This window comes from Mustela nivalis, assembly GCF_964662115.1.
Source record: "Mustela nivalis genome assembly, chromosome: 13".
NCBI lineage: Eukaryota > Metazoa > Chordata > Mammalia > Carnivora > Mustelidae > Mustela > Mustela nivalis.
In genome coordinates, this window is record NC_139032.1 from 71,608,649 (window position 1) to 71,628,239 (window position 19,591).

Here is a 19,591-nt window from a genome sequence, read left to right on the forward strand (position 1 = left end):
TCCAGTATGGCAGGTATGATTAGAATTAAATTATGCCTATAATTTTATTTGGGAAAAATCGACATCTTTAAAACATGTTATTCTCTCACTGAGGAGATGGCATGCTTCGCATTATTCAAGCATTTTAAATGTTTATAGGTATGATTTTATAATATTTTTCCTTGAGGTCACATACATTTCTTATTTATATAATATATACACACACATACATAAAGATATATGTATGTATATACTAATATTGTGAATAGGATCTTTTCTTTTTTTACTATATTTTCTATTTTTAAGTGACATTTAGGAAAGCTCTTTTTGTATGTTTATCTGTAACTAGTTTATGGGACTTGGTGTTTTTAATGAATTTTCATGCCTTTGGCTTTTCATTTTATAAGTTATATCACCATTCCTTCTGCCAAAATAAAAAGTGTGACTCTTACTTTTCTCATCCTTATACCTTTCATTTATTTGATAAATTTATATATTACTGCTTTGGCTGGAACTCACAGAATAATGTTCAAGATTAATGGGGATAGCTTTTTTGCTTCCTTTCTGATTTTAAAGGGAAACATTTAATACTTCACTATAGAACTGGTTATTGTTGGTTTGAAACAGATTATGCTTTAGTATGCTGGAAAACATCCTTACTTCCTTTTTAGAAATTTAAGAATTCACTGTGAATATATGCAGTACTGAAGATTTAAAAAATTACGTTCTTCAGCTACTTTTGAGTTTCTACTCTGTGACTCATATTTCTCGATATGAAATATCATTTGCAAACCTCATTTGCATGATGCTTTACTTCACTGTACTGCCTACATAACACAAGTAATTTAACTTACTATGAAATAAAGATCTTTTCACCTACTCAAAGTAACCCAATATAAATACCACTTAGCAGGTACACTTTCAGAACCGAGTTTTGTTTTCAAATGCAGCTTTCCTTAGCTTCTATTTTCTGGTACCATCTTTCTTTTTATTACTTGGCTTTTATTTTATAGTTTAAGGATTATAAATGATGAAGATCAACATAGTTTGGAAGTTGACAGGACATCAATAAGCTAAATAAAAGGTATACCCATAAGCTCGTAAAATTGGTCAAGAGGGTGAACGTCAGGAGAAAGAAGTCAAGAGCTGAAGAGCGCAGGGCAGGGAAGAGAACTACTAGGACAATCAAGATCTTCTTCATGGTTCCTGCATTTCTTTGTAGTGTTACAATGTACCTCATGGCGGATTTGGCAGCATTTCTCCCAGGACGAAGGTGAACTGATTGTGATTCTCTTGTTTTAAACAAAATCTAGTGTTTGGCTTTATTTTCCAGAAGTCTAGGGAAGTCTTTATCCTGGCAGAAGTACAGTGATTGAGTGATTGAGGGGGAGCTGAGCCCTGCTTTGGACAGCATCAATTCTTTATTGCAAGTGAGACCAGGAGCACAGTTTGGGGGAACTTCACCCATTTGCCTTTTCCTTTCCCCTTCTCTGTCCTGCTTTTTCCTATCTCCCAGAGCAGTGAGCTGTGGGATTATGACCTAGGAGTGGGCTCTCTGTTCATCTTCCAGTTCCTGCATTTCTTATTCCAGCTGTGAGAAGGAAGGGAACCACTTTGCTTTCTGAGCCATGACCATACTTTCCCTCTCCATTCACCTAGCTGATTGCCTATAGCTTTCCAGATGCTGGGGAAGGAATCAGCCAGGCTATTCCTCAGCTCTGGCTTCAGCATTCTGTGCGGCAGGTGGTAAGGTCCAACAACTACCTGTTGATTCAATAAAAGGAAACCTTTTTGATTTTGCATACTGTGAAGAAGATGGAACTAGAATGAGGGGTGTTCTGTACTGTGATTTCTCGATACACTGCACGTGATCCTGTATTGGGCCAGCATGGATGAAAGATCGTTATCCTCTTCATCATTTCTGGGACATCTCACAAAATGGCACTACCCAACCAAATATTATTTAATAGCAAAATAGATTTTAATTGAAAAATCATTTTAAGTAACCGAAGAAAAACGTGTAGCAGGAACTTCCCCAGCAGACAGCAGAGTATGTACATTTTGTGAGTGGAGCAGCATCTATTTAATATACCTTTATATCGAAAATACGAGCATATTTAAAAATGGAAACATGTAAGAAAGTATGTCACAAAGAATAACAAAATAGAAGACAAAATACAAAGGTAAACCCCAAATAACAAGTTTACAAAACAAAACAAGACCCAGCACCGTGTTGGAATTTCTTTGCATAAGTTCCAGGATGCCCAGGACTACCAGGAAGAGATGATCCTGCTTTTAGGAGAGCTGGTTGGTTGTGCAGTGGTTAAAACCCAGGCCTCCTTTTCCTGGAACAAAAAACAAAGAGATTCAACAGAAGAACCAAAGCGAAGAGGTAAAAGCTTAGGGGCCGATGAAAATGGGACTGCAAGTCTCAGACGCCGCAGGCATCCTCCGTGACATCGTTTGTATGGAGAGGGGGCATCCCTTGAGAGAACACGGGCCAACCTTAGGAAAAGATCTAGGAATCAGCAGAAGCTGAGTTTTGATCCTGGCTCTGTTGCCAGTCTCCCGTCTGCTTATCCTCTTATCTGTAAAACGACGAGCTTGGTCTTCGTGAACCTGAAGGTCCCTTACAGCATGGACACTTTAGGGTTTTTACTTATGCCATTTATTTAGGATCGATTTCCTGAAGATGCCCATAGAGATCAGGGGAAATACACTCTCTTTCTTAAGGACAGAACTAACTGGGAATAACAGCAGGTCCGTCTTAGTCATCAGCAGAGAAGGTTATAGGTTGAGGAATTTAATGGATACCACAGGGCGTTTCTCGGCCTGCTATCACTGATGCCTGGAAACGGCTCCATCTGTGAACAAGCTTTACTGAGCATTTTTGTGTGTGTGTGCCTGGAATAAGTCCGAGGGAGACAATCTTCAAGGCACTCAATCTTGCCGGAGAGAAGGAATTAAAAAAAAAAAGTGTTTGGAAACATTTACTGTTTTGATTTCTCAGAAAAAGCTTTCTCCTCTTCCCATTTTGGGAATCCTACTATGAAGAGAAAATCCTACTATGAGAAGAAATGTTTCTTTCTTCTGGGAATTGTCAGCCTCCTCTCCCCCTTACCCAAGAGTAAAGTGAAGATTTTGACAAAATGACTCTTCCCGTTAGTACAACATAACTCAACTTAGGATCCATGGTGGGCCCATGACTGGATCTGAGTAGTCAGTTCTTCTCCTGGATTTTTAAACTGGGTCAGCATACATTTCTGTGGCTTATGTGGCATGACGTGTAAACTGTGGAAGCTCTAAGCAATTCTGTCCTTGCGCTTGAACTGAACAACAGAGAAAACCACACTAGAGAGGATGGAGTGGGCACTGGAGAGGGGAGGGGAGACCAGAGGTAGAGAGGCTGTATGTGGCTTTCCAGTCCTCAGTCTGGTCTACTAATGCTTTGCTGCCTAATGTCTTTGGGTTCTATGAAGGTCCTTCTAGTGTGACAACATATTCCTTTCTTTAATTAAGCTAGTTAGAGTTGTGGTAAGAGCGTCCTAACTAGTAATTTCTCCTAGAATAATCCATCACAGTACAAGGAGGCAGGAGCTGGCCCAATCATCTGGGTTGAAGATGACCTTTCCTTGAATGTGGGATACGCCTTGTAGTTTATTTTGCTGATTGCTGAATATATACATTCAGATTCCTTTATTAAACTTTTGCATAAGAATATCTAGATTTTTTTCTTTATTAATATATTTTCACAAAAGCTAATAATTATTCTTCCCCAGTTGAGAAAGATCTCTTATGGGAGTATTTTGATATTAGGGAATCACACAAACAACGCCAGTATCCTTTTCTTATCTCTAAGAAGAAGGAGTTGAAATAGAAAGTCTAAAATTATAAGGATGTTATATTTCCTGTTCCTTTTTGAGTCATTTTCATTCTTATTCCTTTAATCATTTTTTTTCTCTCTCTCTCTTCTTTTCTTTTTTCCCCAGAAATCCATTCCAGTTTTATTTTCATTTTCTTAAATTCTTTCAACTCTGCTCTCCCATAAAACTATTATTTTTATCTTGGAAGCTTCTAAATATATAATCCAAATTCGCTCTTTGGGGTTTAATTTATGTTTTCTCTCTGCAAAGATGGCATATACATGGGATGATGTGAAGAAATTCATCTTCAAGGCACTTGGCACCAAGACTGATTTTTTTAAAATGAAATTTGTACTTAAATTTTTGCCTTTGCAAGTTTCTAATCACGATGAAATAAAAGAAAATGGAAAAATTAAAGTTGTTTCCAGCTAACTGAATTTCCTGCTTTTTAAGGTGAATATGAAAATATCCATTTGTTTTTAATGATTACTATAAGATGGAAGTAAATAGACATAATACAATTCTAAGTGATGTAATACAATAACATATACTGAAGTCTTAAAATAGAGCTGGTAAAATTCCACCATTTCAATGTTTGTGAAGAAAATACTTTATCCACTGCATGGTGCAGTGTGTCTGACAATTCCTGAAATTTAAAAAAGCTTAAATCTGGAGAGCGAAGAAAAAAGCTAGAGGTGTCATGTTCTCTGATTTCAAATTATATCAAAAGCTATGGTAATCAAAACAGTATGGTGTTGGCATAAAAACAGACACATAGATCAGTGAAACAGAATAAGGAGCTCAGGAAAAACCCATGCATAGATGGTCAATTAATTTATGACAAAGGAGCCAAGAATATACACTGAGGAAAGGATAATCTCTTCAACAAATGGTGCTGGGAAAACTGGACAGCCACATAAAAAAGGATGAAACTGGACCACTTTTTTTTTTTTTGTAAGATTTTATTTATTTATTTGACAGAGAGACAGAGAGAGCACAAGCAGGGGGAGCGGCAGGCAGAGTGAGAGGGAGAAGCAGGCTCCCCACTGAGCAGGGAGCCTGATATGGGGCTCGATCCCAGGACCCTGGGAACATGACCTGAGCAGACGAAAGCAGACGCTTAACTGACTGAGCCGCCCAGGTATCCCCCACTTTCTTAATCATACATAAAAATTAACCCAAAATGGATTAAAGACTTAAATATAAGAGTTGAAACCATAAGACTCCTAGAAGAAAACATAGGTGGCAAGCTCCTTGACATTGGTCTTGGTGATCAATTTTTTGGATTTGACAGCAAAACGAAGGCAACAAAAGCAAAAATCAATAAGTGGGTCTACATCAAACTAAAAGCTTCTGCACAGCAAAGGAAACCAACAACAAGATGAAAAGGCAGCCTACTGAATGGGATCATAGCTCTGATAGGGGATTACTATCCAAAATACAGAAAGAGTTTATACGACCCAATAGCAAAAACAAACAAAAACAAACAAAACCCAAAATCCCAAAACCAAAACCAAAAAACAACCCAAACAATTAGATTAGAAAACAGGCAGAGGATTTGAATAGACATTCTTCCAAAGATGACATCCAGGTGGCCAAGAGACACATGAGAAGATGCTGAACATCCTCAGTCATCAGGGAAATACAAATCGAAACCACAATGAGGTATCACCCCACACCTGCTGGGATGGCTATTACCGAAAAGATAAGAAATAACAGATTTCGGCAAGAATGTGGAGAAAAGAAAACATTATGCACTGTTGGTAGGAATGGAAATCGGTACCGCCACTATGCAAAACAGTACAGAGGTTCCTCAAAAAACAAAAAATTAAAAATAGAACTGCCATACAACCCAGCAGTTCTTCTACAACTCGGCATTTCCCTGAAGAAAATGAGAATACTAACTCAAAAAGGTATCTCTACCACCATGTTCATTGCAACATGATTTACAATAGCCAAGACGTGGAAACAACCTAAGGGTCCACTGATGGATGAACAGATCAGGAAAATGTCTCACACACACACACACACACACACACACACACACATATGCACAGAAATATTATTCAGCCATCAAAAAATGTAATCTTGCCATTTACAACGTGGATGGCCCCCAAGCGTATTATGCTAAGGGAAATAAGTTGGACAGAGAAAGACAAATACCATATGGTCTCACTCAAAATAACCAGCCAACCAAAAAAACCCCCTCATAGGTACAGAGAACAGACTGGTGGTTGCCAGAGGCAGGGAGTGGGGGGTGGGCGAAACGTGAAAAAGGAGTCAAAAGGTGCAGACTTCCAGTCATAAAATAACGAAGTCACAGGGATTTCACGTATAGCATGGTGACTACAGTTAACAACACTGCATTGCATATTTGAAAGGTGCTAAGAGAGTAAATCTTATAAGTTCTTATCAGGAGAAAAACATTTTGTAAATGTGTGGTGATGGAGGCTAATTAGATCTATTGTGATAATCATTTTGCTATATATATATTATATATATATATCAAATCATTAAGCTGTATACCTGAAACTAATATAGTGGATGTCAAATATACTTCAGTAAAAAATAGTTTAAATTATATTTAATCATTTTCCCTTAGAGTTATTTTTGTAATAATCTTTTCTCAATTATGATATTTATCGGATTAGAAATGAGAAACCAACTGACAGACATATTTTTACATAAATTTTTTTGGTCAATTAAATACTGCATATACATACATTAGTTGAAACAAGATTTTTGACTTTAAAAACAAACATTTCTGATCAATTTCCATACCATTTTCTATTGTAATCAGGAATGCAAGTGAACATCAATACAATGTATTGAGTTTATTATTTATTTTACATCCTTACATATGAATGCTGCAATCTTCTGTTCAAGAGGGCAGTTAATTTATTTGTTTAATTAAACCTTTCTCTGTGGAAAAATATGGAATGTTTCATGAATTTGCATGCCATCCTTTTAAAGGAGCCATGCTAACCTTCTCTGCATTGTTCAAATTTTAGTTTACATACTGCCAAAGTGAGCAAAAGATTATTTATTTTTGAGATATTGTTTTCTTAACTAATACTTCTTTATGTTGGCTCTTGTTCACATTTAGAGAGTATCTGAAGATGGACATTTTTGGATGTAAAAGGATTATACTTAAAGCAGAGTTACCTTCTGGCTCTTGGGACAAACGTCCCTTGAGTTTTGACCTCTTTGTGTTAGAGATAAATATTCATTTTTAATTATCTTACCTGGAGCAGTCATGTCCTGTCCAAGCTGAGAGACAATGACACCGGTTTGGTCTTACGCATTTTCCACCATTTAAGCAGGGAGACTGGCAAACAGCTGGGATGAAAAGTTCATGCATTTATTTAATTAATACTTAGCAAGTTGGAAGATGTTCTGCAAATGTACACAGAATAAGATCTCACTGTGCTTTCTGCTCTGGCCACTGGCGCTCCCCACCGGCCATCTGCATTACACATTTCTGCCACTTTGTTTGACCGCATGGCGTTACGGGACACCACCCTTTCCCTTTTTCCCCTCCACGATAGTCCATTCTCATATTTAAGCTCCAGGCTAAGTCCTACACCTGTGTATTGAAACCTTTGCTGATAACATTAAATCCACTGATTTTTCTCATCTATTCTTTACGTGACCAATTTGACACATATGGTTTTAAAGTGCAAATATTTCAGATGCTCAATTAGACTATCTCACTTTTGAGAACTAGCAGTGAATTCTATGACTGATTGAGTCATTATAGAAGACAGCAACTCTTTTTTTTTTAAAGATTTTATTTATTTATTTTTTAAAGATTTCATTTATTTATTTGTCAGAGAGAGAGAGCACAAGCAGGGGCAGAGGGAGAAGCAGGCTCCCTGCCGAGCAAGGAGCCCAATGTGGGACTCAATCCCAGGATGCTGGGATCATGACTCGAGCCAAAGGCAGCCGCTTAACCGATTGAGCCATCCAGGTGTCCCCAGACCCCAACTCTTAAGATAATCAATCAGACATACAGATTATCTAAAATAACAAAAAGCAAAACAAACAAATAAAAATAGGAGATGATTCAGAAGTTCTTTGTATTTGCTAGAAAACACATTTCATGGCTTTTACCATCTTTAACTGGAATTCTTGGGATAGAATTAAAAGTTAGCCACAGATAAAGCCCCGAGTGAACACCCAAAGGTTTATTATCTAGGCATCTTTCCCACAAATGCATGGTGTCACAACCACACTCTTCAACTGCATGTACCTACCTGTTAAAAAACTTGTGGATGCTAAAAGTCGACGAAGACCTAACACCCATAAGTTTAACATAGCAAAGAAAAAGAAGAACTTCCTTGAGGAAGAAAATAAAATTTCTGTTGAAAGAAGGCTGGAAATCAGAAATGCTTCAGCCTCATTATCACATGGAAAAGTAGGTTTCCCAGATGAAAAACTCATCTTCGGTGAGACAGAAGTAAATGTCATCTCTTTAATAGTTCACCCATCCTGCCAAGCAAACACTGGGCGGGGAAAAAAACCCAACCCTGTCCTCACCCTTGTGGAGCTCCCATGGGGAGGTAATGAGTGGGAGTGGGCCAACAGAATGCATGTATCTGCCACACAATAAAGAGGGAATTATGAAACAAAGCCCAGGATTAAAAACAGCAAAAATAAAACCCAATCATTAAAAACCAACTAATAAAAAAATTGCTCCTTTTCCTTCCCTTTTTAAAAAAGATTTATTTACTCATTTTAGAGAGAGAGGATGCACGAGTCAGGAGAGGGGCAGAGGGCAAGGGAGAGAGACTCTCAAGCACACTCCATGTTGAGTGCAGAGCCTGATGTGGGGCTCGATCGTACAATCCTGACATCATGACCTGAGCTGAAATGAAGAGTCTGACGCTCAACTGACTGAGTCATCCAGGTGCCCCACTCCTTTTCAGAAGCACGATGATTTAGTGGTTTCCGACTGTACTAACAAATTCATTTCACTTCCTTGCCTAATAGCTGAACACCTCCTCTTCCCTGTAACAGGCAAGCCCCCAGTGTTCCATTTTTGGGCTACCTTTTCATGCAATGTGATTTCTGTATGCTCTTATGTTTTTCTCCATGAATGTTTCCCAGTGATGACTTATATATTGCTATCTTCAATCTAGATGTATCTTCTGGGAACCCAAACCATCATTCCACTGCCTATCAGACCTCTCCCTTGTATGTTTCACAGGGTCCTCGAACTCAGCACGTACAAACTTAACTCCTCATCCATACCTTCAAATATACTCCTCTTGGGTTCTCTATCTCAGTAAATGGCAGCTCCTTCCACTCAGGGGCCCAAAACATGTATTGGTCTTGATTCACCTCAGACTTTGATTTCCTTAATAAATCTATAGCCAAGTAGCGAGTCACCTCCCCAACTTCTCTCAACCCACCCCCCTTCTCAGTTAACATTTTCCCAGACTTCATTACATCTTGCCAATTCTGTTTTGTTAACTTCCTAAGTGGACTCCCAATTTTAAGTCTTGCTTTCTGCCATTTTCCATACTGCCGCCACAATCACTTTTCTAAAAGAAAATCTCAACACGTCATTTTCCTGCTTAAAATCCTTCCGTGGCTTCTGTTGCTCACAGGACATAATCTAGCACCTTGAACTTAAAAGGCACACAGTGCGTGTCCTTCTCTGGCTCTGCCCATCCTGACGGCTTCATTTCCAGTCACACCTCTACGTTCGCTTTATGGCTTCAGTTCTCCTATGCAGAATACGCCTGTGTTATGCTTCCATGCCCTTGAGTAGAATGATCCTCCTCTGGTGGCTACTCTTGCTCTTCTGATTCTATGCTTACAAAGACTTTGGAATGTCTCCACTTGGCTAATGTACCTACCCCTCACTGTTGTCATGACCCCTTTCAGAGAATTTGGCTAGCCTCTAGTTATCTGCTTATAGGCCATTCTGCTTTTCTAGATCAAATTCTGGAGAGCAGGAGCTCCTGTATCATACGCAGTGGTATGCTTAGTATATAGGACGTGTGAGTGGGATGTGTGCTGAGGCAGCTGCTCAGGAAAGGAGCACTATGTGGCTCAGCGTTATTGGGGAGCTAACGCCAGTTAGGAAGCCAAGGAGCTAGAAGAAATAAAAATAGATCAACGGAGCTTTAAACTGCATGGTTGTACCTAAGTGTGTCATAGCTGTAGAAATGGGATGTTAGAAAATAGATTATTGTGGTATAAAGCAAGTTTGGAGACAAGAGGAAACTTGGACAGGGCTTGTGAGGTTGGGTAAGGTTTGAAGAGGTAGGGGAAAGAGGGAAACCATGGGATGGTGCTGAGTCATGGGGGAATGAGAAAGCCATCAGTGCAGGGGACAGCGTGTGCTTGGCTGGATGAATGCTGAGTTTTACCAGGTGTGTGGCAGCTAGTCTAAGCAGAGCCTTGGAAGTCAGAAGATCTGTGCTTGAAAATTTGGGCTGGATGTGGTGGACACAACAGAGAGCCATTTTAGGTTCCGAAATAGGGCAAAAAGGTACACCAAAAGGAGTATGTCATGATGTTTAGCTTGGAAATGGAGAGACAGGAAGATCTGATGGCGATTCCAAGGAAAGATCTTTTACTAGCTGGTGACGGTGGGGACAGAGTAGGATGGGGGAGGTACTGTGCAGAGAGAAACAGAAAGGTGTTGATACTGGGAATCTCAGAGGACAGAGCGGGATAATCAAGGGTGCCTCCCCCTGGAAGAGCAGGGCCACCGCCTGCAAAGTAAGATGGGTTTGCAAGTGACTTCAAATCGGGAAATGTAGATAAAACCTCCAAGTGGGTCTGTTACAAACAAACACTCTATTAATTGCCTTTAAAGTTTCGATAAAGGGCTTTGCATTTAACCTCCAGTAGATTTTTCCTTTTCTACATTCACGGATGGCTGTTTCGGGGGTACGGGGACGGCCCATCTGATCTTGCCTGTGACAGTAGGTGGTACTTCCATTTCCTTAGTTCACTTGTCAATTGTGTCCCTTTTGCTCTCAGAAATGTCCTAGTTTGAAAGCTAAATTATATGGGTCCCTGGCCCTAGAGCTTATGACAAGCTCTGGTGCCAACACGCCTATTCTACGTGATGTCTGATCCCATCAGAGAGATGGTATAATATTGTTTACAAGAAAAACAGTGGAGGGCTAGAGTGAATACCAAATAAATACAGCGAGTTGTCTTCTTTTAATAGTTACCTAAAAATATCAGACTTTAAGAAGGTCCAAACCTGTCATTTTAGACTGATTTGTTTCTTCCACATGAGAAAACTATCGTACGTAGGCACTGTTTTAGGTACTGGCATGTAATGACCACAAAGGGACACCCTGTCCCCAGCAGCATGTCATCTAGTGGGGGCAAGGACAGATGGGTAACCCAACAGTTAAGACCTCCAAGTGCAGAGGAGTAGAGGTCATATTTGAGATAGGAAAGGGTGGTTAAGGGGATGTGTCTGTCCCCAATTAACCAACAATTTGTTACTGCTGTCTATGAAGGAACCATCTCTTTGATTTAACTTAAATGGTAATGATTCCGAGCCTTGTTCTTACTGAAAAGTTACCATGAAGTTAGTAACTTAGTTTCATAGAGATTAAAATAAATATTCTTCTGAACCTCCCCATGTTTTCTTGACATTCTGCAAAGTAGAGCAGATGACATGAAGAAGGATGACAACTGAGCGGACTGAGATTCCCGTCTTTGGTTCTCAACCCTGGCAGGTGCCTCTGACGCAGTCACAGAGCTCAGCATTGAGACTGTCATCCAAGAGACCATCTTGAGGGATGCCTGAGTGACTCTGGCATCATTTCGTTTCCCTGCCACCTCTGATTCTGAGTCACGCTCACCACTGTCCTCTAGGGCCTCATGGAGTCAAGTCAACAAGAAAACAAACCGCGAGAGAAGGCCTACCTGTATGACAGCGGGTCCCCGTCCAGCCAGGTGGGCAGTCACACTGATAAGGGGCCACACAGCGCCCACCATTCAAACAGGGTAGAATGCATATTGCTGGAAAGGAGACCAAAACAAATTTAATCAAAATACACATTCAGACATGTTCAAATGTTCAAAAAACATTTTCCAGGAGGAGGAAAACCTTGAATGACCCACCAGATATGTCTCCCTGGATGTGTTCTGTTTAGTAATCAGTAAACATAATCAGGAAAGTAAGGGTGGACCTTTAGCCTCATGAAATGACTCTAGTGCCAAATATACTTTCAGAGAGGATATACCGTAATCGATGTCTACTGAGTGCTTTGCTTTCTCTTCATAGAATAAGCAGAATGTTCTCCACTTATTATCATTTCAAATTTCCTTTTCAAATTACGTGAAGTGCTCAAGAGGGTTTGGCTGTCTCGAGGCTCTCTCACTGCCTGAATTAAAGGTATGAATGGGGTCCAAGGGGCTATCCTGTAGGTGGGTTTTGGCAACACATCAGCAGTGATGGGACCACTCACCCTTTATTTCCTAGGATCAGAGGACTGAATCAGGCCTCCTTTACACCCTCCAATCATTCTTCCTAAAAAATACTGAGCTCTTTAAAGAGGAACAATCTGTTTAAAAGGAGTGGGGTAGTCTCATGGCTTGCTGCTCGAAGAACAATTCATGCACTGGCATGACCTAGGAGTTGGCTGGAAATGCGGAATCTCAGGTCCCAAACCAGAACTACTGAATCAGAATCTGCATTTAACGTCTCCCAGGTGGTCTGTACACACATTAAAGCTCGGGAAGCCCTGGTCTAATGAAGGAGGGTGGCCACATGCTCAGCAAGCTCGGCTAGACCCCTAGGGGAAATGTTTCCCTGGTCTTTGGACTCCTGGCATTATAGCAGGTCAAGTTTGGAAGCCCTAAATGGGAAGGAATGGTTGGGGAGAAGAAGGAGGAAAAACACAATTTCTCTTCTTTCTTAATCACTGTGAGAATACTTGCTTTGGTGAGTTGTTAGCAGCCAAATTTATTTCCATTGTGTATTTTCCTTTCCAGATTAGTTGCAAGAATTACACTTAAAACAGCTTTAGAATCTCTTATACCATGTCTGGTCTTCAAAAAAACTGATACAGACCAATGGCCATCACCCAAATGACTCTTAATGTGATTTGCAGACACCACTCCCAATGCAATATGAAATCATTTTATCCTTATATATGTATTTTAAGATACCGAAACAATGTATAGATTAGACATTGAAAAACAGTTTAAAACCACTTATTTCCATTCTCCTGAATGTTCAAATTCAAACATATTTTCATAAGGATCAAAATTCCATCAATTTACTAAGCATTGTCTAGATACTGGAGGGCCAACTTCCCCTATTTTCTTAGTTGGGAAGAACCACCCCTAAAAGAGTGAATGGTGGGCTGCAAATACTACATAAAAGTGATTTATTATGCAATGCCATCAATTTATCCCAACTACAGCAATGAGAGGCACAGCATATAAATGGACTTGAGATAGGGAAGATAGAGGCCAAGAAACCCTCTATTATAAGGTCCTTCTCCAGAGGCTTCCTGGGAATTTGTGACAGAAGGCATGTGGAGATGGCTCTGGATGGATTGCGGATCACTGTATTTTCAAGGTCACTTATAGTCTAGATCTTTTGCAAATAACAGACATATTCAGATCAACCCTAGGCCCTCTTGCCTGGCCTGCTACAGGATTTAAGCAAATGAGTTCCTTCTAACAGTAAAGCCAGTTCCTAGTAACTCCCCTGAGTTGGCAGCTTCCAGGCAAATTATCAGGACTCAAAGTAAGGTTTAAGGACGTAACATGGAAGGTTTGAGGACAGACTCACGTTCTTCACAGAGGCGCCCCATCCAGCCATCTGGGCAGGAGCAAGCATTGGGACGTTGGCAGATCCCTCCATTCTGACAAGGAAATCGACAGACAGCTAGAAAAGAAGCGGGATAGATCATAAACCCAGGGAATTATGGAAGGGTATTTGTTGGGAAATAGGATTCCTTACTTACATTTCATAACATTTCCTAGAGTCAAGATTTATGGAAAAGAAAACCGAACCTCAATATTTAGTCACAGACAAATGTGAGGGCTCTCAGAAAGGGGCATAAATAAGCTTGGATAGTTCTGAGAATGTGGCTTTCAAAGTTTTAGTAATTTGAGGACTCAGAGCAGAAAGGACAAGGTGGTTTAGACAGAAGGTCATCTCTTTTGGTCTGGACCAGGGGAAAAACCTCTTCTGGAAGATCTGAGAATGCCCTTCCAAAGGTACCCTTAATGGTCAAGAGCTCTTTGGTGCTGCTACTGTCATTGAGTGTCTTAAGATAGGCACATGGAGGAACAAGCAAGCCAGCCAGCAGACACAGCTCTCATTTGACTTCTGATTTGAAGTGGGCTGCTCTAGGAAGGTGGCACTTCCTCCGCAGTCCTCTCATTCTCTTACACTCCATGTGTTAGTGATCTCGTTTCTCACTGTTGCTTTCAGACAATTCATCTTCCTTCTCCTGCAATCACCCTTGCTTCTTTTGGGGCTCAGGCCATTCATTCATTGATTTCCTCAATTCTCCCAGCCCTGATGGGTCATTAAATACTCTGGCCCTTTCACCCCCAGTCCAAATCTCACCAGGGCCCATGTGGCCATGTGGACAATGCACTCAACTGTTCGATTTTTCTTTCAGCTCTTGTTCACGAGTATAGCTCTTGACTTTCAGTTAGTATTTGTAGACTGGACCAATCATTATGGTTTGTAAGAAAGAATCCTGTTCTATTAGAAAGGTGTACATTTTAGGACCTATTGGGATGCCTTGTTATGTACCTCTTTCGATTTTGCAGAATTTTAAGCACAGAGCCTTGTTCCCTCGTTCTCCCAAGAAGATTTTATGGGCTGCACACACAAAATTCATCCTTGGGTTGGCAAATTCAATCCAGCAAGTGAAGGGACAGCAGTGCTGGTGTGAGCATGGAACGCTTGTCACCAGCTTGTCACCAGTCCCCAGCATGGCCCAGGAGACCCTGGGGCTGCCCAGTACATCTTGTGTCTTACTCTCGCCATGGGGCAGGCTACCCTATCTCTGGCAGGGCTACGGGTCTGCCCAGGATGGGAGTGGAATCTGCTCAAACGACCTGACTGTCCAAGAAGTGCCCTCAGGGCTCATGCATGACAGAGCTCCCCTAGCAGCTGGAGAATACTCTGGAAGAACACTTGGACTGAGACCCACGATCGACTCAGGAAGGGGCCATGTGCTCCGCCGGAGTTTTATATGAAAGCTTTTGAAACTCAAACCCATAAAGTTAAGGAAAATGACATAGATGTCAAGAGAAAATTTAAAGCCAAGGAGAAGTAATAGTTCATGCATATAGCTGTTGGCCTTATCAGACTATTCGCATTTCCCCAGCGCTTCCCTGAGAAATAGCCATTTAAAGATTCCCTTACCTCTGCAAACAGGAGGCGACGTCCAGGTTCTGTTCTCCAGGCAAACACTCCTTAGGGAACCCTCCAGCATGTATCCACTGTAACACGAGTAGGTGATCATGTCCCCATACTGGTAATGTACGCCTCGAGTGATCGCGTTTTCGACATGAGTTGGCAGACCACAGGATATTTCTACGGGAAAACAGAACCACGATGAAGCGTGTGCTACTGACCCAGCTAGTGGTCGGAAGAGAACACAGTCTCCTCTCAAAGACTGGATTGATTTAAAGAGCAAAGATGAAATATAGAAAGTTGCCTTTTCACCTGTATAGTAACTAAGAGATACTAGGAACTAAAAGTATAATCTGCTGCTGTCTAGAAAAAATGAGATGTGCAGGATCAAAGGTTTTGTCTTTTGATTCAAAGGCTGAACCTGAGCTGTTTTGTTGTTGTTGTTTGTTTTGTTTTTATCAAGCAAGAAGTCTCGAGGAGTCCAAGAATGAGTTTTTGTGGATTTCCAAAGAGGTAGCTTCCAAGAGAAGGTTCATGCAGGATGCTGATCAAATCAGAAGGGGAGAAGCATGGGGGTTATTTGAAGTCTATTGTTTTAGAGTAAAGCTCATGAACTGCAGTAGTGCCTATTCCATCAAGACCATGGTACTGGTGGGGCGCCTGGGTGGCTCAGTTAAGCCTCTGCCTTCAACTCAGGTCATGATCCCAGGGTCCTGGGATGGAGCGCTGCATCGGGCTCTCTGCTCAGCAGGGAGCCTGCTTCCTCTTCTCTCTCTGCCTACTTGTGGTCTCTGTCTGTCAAATAAATAAATAAAATCTTAAAAAAAGAAAAACAAGACCATGGTATTGGTGCCGAAGATAGCATCCCGTAGGCAATGGGCTCTCGAGACATGTTTGAAAAGTGAGTAAATGAGTTTTTCTTTAGCCTGTCCAGACTCAGTTTACACACTTTGATGAGGTTTATGACATTCAAGGTTTCAAGGCTTCACATCAGTTTCCTTCTTTTCAAGACTGTAACCCAGTGACTCTCTGCTTTCGAAATATGAGAGATTGAATGACAATCTTCTTTTAGAAGTGACATGTACTGTATATTTAAACAAAAAGCTTTCTGATGGAGGCATATTATGCCTCCATCAGAAAGGATCAATACCCAACTTTTGTAGCAACATGGACAGGACTGGAAGAGATTATGCTGAGTGAAATAAGTCAAGCAGAGAGAGTCAATTATATGGTTTCACTTATTTGTGGAGTATAACAAATAGCATGGAGGACATGGGGAGATAGAGAGGAGAAGGGAGTTGGGGGAAATTGGAAGGGGAGGTGACCCATGAGAGACTATGGACTCTGAAAAACAATCTGAGGGGCTTGAAGTGGCGGGGTGTGGGAGGTTGGGGGAACTAGGTGGTGGGTATTATAGAGGGCACGGATTGCATGGAGCACTGGGTGTGGTGCAAAGATAATGAATACTGTTATGCTGAAAATAAATAAATTAATAAAAAAAAAGAAAAGAAAAAGCTTTATAACTAATTTTGCCTCGAGAAGCCTTGGGATGACTAGAGTGAATCTGGGGTGGCTCAGCAGACAAGGCCTGGATTGGAGCTGGGATTCCAGTCAGCATCCTGTTCGTGTAAGTCTAACTTTTGGATGACTCTCCGTGAAGTCGAAAAGGTCACTTGGTGGTCATAATACTATGAAGAATTTGTCAAAGGTATGACCAATGTGTATGATTTTTCTAAATGTTCTTTTCCTTCAAGGTGGTTACAAATGTTAATTCAGTGAGTCAGCTGTAAAAGATGTACCAATGCCTTCTGTGGCTCAGACATTGGAAAGAAACCAATGAAGAAAATGCTGTTCCTTTGTTCAGACAAGGAGCAGAATGATGAACAACTTAAAAAGAGCTGGATACTCTCCTACAGGAAAGTCAAGGTGAATGTGACTGAATATACTCAGGATTATCAGGGTACAAATCACAGTGAAGGCAGCATTTGGACTGGGCCATAGCGCTGGAGTGGATCAGAGGGAAAGAGCTTCCAGGCCGGGGGAGCAGCCGGTAGAAAGGTCGCGGCAAGCTGATGGCTGATTTCCTGAAGTGACCAAAGCACAGATCTCAGACGACCTATATGGGAATCACCTTGGGTTTTTGCTGAAAATGAAACTTTCAGGAGTTTCTAGTTTGTGAGTCTGGATCTTACCCATCCTCCCCAGGTGATTCCCAAACATGAAAAATTTTAATCACTGATTTGTAAAAATAAATATTAGGATGAGAGGAAAAGAGGTAAGTTGTTGCTCATGTCCCTCAGCGAAGAGATTGTCTTCTAAGCCAGAGGCTTTCTGTGTAATAAAAAATGCAAAAGAGGGATTGAGGACAGCCAACAAGGGTAGAAACTGTCTCCTCTCCATGGCAACCCCCGAGCCTCTCAAGAACACAGAGGAAGAATGAAACACGCCCCCAGCGCATGTCTCTCCTCGCTCGGTGTCCCTGGCTCTGCGTGGTACGTCTCAGGATCAGGGCCCTTGGCCTGCCTCAGTTCAGGCCGCTGGTCAACGTTTATACACACGCAGTTCTTCCCATTTCGCTTGGGGTCGATTTTATAAGGCTAAATGTATAGTATATATTTGCTGGAGTAAAAATCGAAATTCTAAGGCTGCGATAGGCTGCTGGTTGGCAATTCAGACACTTGGGCTGTTGGTGTATCTCTTCCTATCAGGAGACACGGCTGGAAGAAATACACCGACTCACTGATTCTTCAAAACAAATCTGTAAGACAGGTGTTATTGGGCCATTAACACACGAGAGCCCGAAGGTTCAGAGAAGTTAGGGCACAGGCATAAGTTTCGACTTAGAAAGCTCCGAGGACAGAATTCAAACCCAGGTCTTCTCCGACTCCACCATCCCCGTGGCCTTCACACACACTTTTCTTCTTAACTGAAGGGCAAGAGTTCTGAAGATGGTCATCGCAGGCATGATATATTCTCGGACTACGCGGCCCTGTGTCCTGCATCTGGCTAGACTTGATGAATGTTTGTTAACTGCTGCAGAGGGAGTAGCTTGGACGACAAGGGAGCTGGCGGGTGGGATGTTGGGCAGGGCAGATGTTTTAAGTTACCACAAGGCAGCAAGTGATGCTGCCAGATTCTGGGTTCTCTATCAAAATGGTGCTAGCCCACGGGTTCTCAAACTGTGGTTGCAGGACCAGCATCTGCAGCAACACCTGGAAACTTCTTCCAAATACAAATTCTCAGGCCTCATCCCAGCCTACAGAACCAGACATTCAAAGGAGGAGCCCAGGAACCTGTTTTAAACAAGTCTTCCAGGTAGTTCAAGTTTGAGAACCACTGTGGAATCATTTTTGTATGGTAAAGCATTCATAGCCTGTTAAAGGACAGTTTGGGTACTCTTGGAATATGGGAAGAATATGTATTTTGTTTTTTTTAAAGTAATCTCTACATTCACTCTGGGGCTCGAGATTGTGACTCCGAGATCAAGAGGTGCATGCTCTACTGACTGAGCCAGCCAGGTGTCCTGGAAGAAAAATATATTTGAGATTTAACATTTTGCTCGTTCCTAGAAGAACACATTTTGAAAATCTGTTCAGTAAATCCTGGCCAAGTAGGTTTTAGCCTACTTCTGGAAAGTTATCTTTTTATGTTTGGAATTCAAAGATCTTTTAAAAAAGTTTATTTATTTATTTATTGTTTTAAAAAATATTTTATTTATTTATTTGACAGAGAGATAGAGAGTACAAGTAGGCAGAGCAGCAGGCAGAGGAAGAGGGAGTGGGAGAAGCAGGCTCTCTACTGAGCAGGGAGCCCGATGCGGGACTCGATCCCTGGGATCGTGACCTGAGCCGAAGGCAGTTGCTTAACTGACTGACCCATCCTGGTGCCCCATAAAGATCTATTCCTTTTTTTAAATTTTAAAAATTGTCAGCACAGAAGCTGATAACCATATGACAGAGAGCTCAATATCTACATTTAAGTTACTTGACGGAAAATATCTCACAAGGATGAGAAAACGTTCCGCACTAATCAAAGGAACTGGAATCCACCTGTCCATTTACTTACTTTCACATTTGGCACTTGTCAGCGTCCACGTCTCGTCAGGGTTACAGGTAATGATGCCTTGGCCTTGGAGCAGGAAGCCTTCCCTACACTTGATGGACACGTTCTGATCAACATAAAACTCCTTTTCAGAAAGCACAGCATTCTCAGGAATCACAAAAGGAACAGGGCATGGATTTGCTGTTAAACAGAACAACAACAAAAAATGCTTACTGATATTCTCCTTCTCTTAATTTATTCTTTAAAGCAGAGTAGGATGAGCCCGTTAGAGTTGGGTTCTCAGTGAGGATCATACGAGGCTTAAAAATACAGAACT

General features: G+C 41.2%; 1 protein-coding gene across 3 annotated transcripts in view; it reads right to left on the reverse strand.

The window, feature by feature from the left end:
- Window positions 1-1,936: 1,936 nt before the first annotated feature.
- The window catches only part of SVEP1 (sushi, von Willebrand factor type A, EGF and pentraxin domain containing 1), a 181,881-nt gene continuing 164,226 nt past the window's right edge, over window positions 1,937-19,591 (reverse strand). For all 3 annotated transcript variants that reach the window (XM_082696828.1, XM_082696827.1, XM_082696829.1), the window contains 6 exons: window positions 19,279-19,455; window positions 15,223-15,393; window positions 13,627-13,722; window positions 11,748-11,843; window positions 7,088-7,181; window positions 1,937-2,324 (listed from right to left, as the gene is read on the reverse strand). In XM_082696828.1, the coding sequence (XP_082552954.1) occupies window positions 2,303-2,324; window positions 7,088-7,181; window positions 11,748-11,843; window positions 13,627-13,722; window positions 15,223-15,393; window positions 19,279-19,455 (656 nt within the window). In that variant the 3' untranslated portion in view covers window positions 1,937-2,302. The remainder of the gene's footprint in view (window positions 2,325-7,087; window positions 7,182-11,747; window positions 11,844-13,626; window positions 13,723-15,222; window positions 15,394-19,278; window positions 19,456-19,591) is intronic.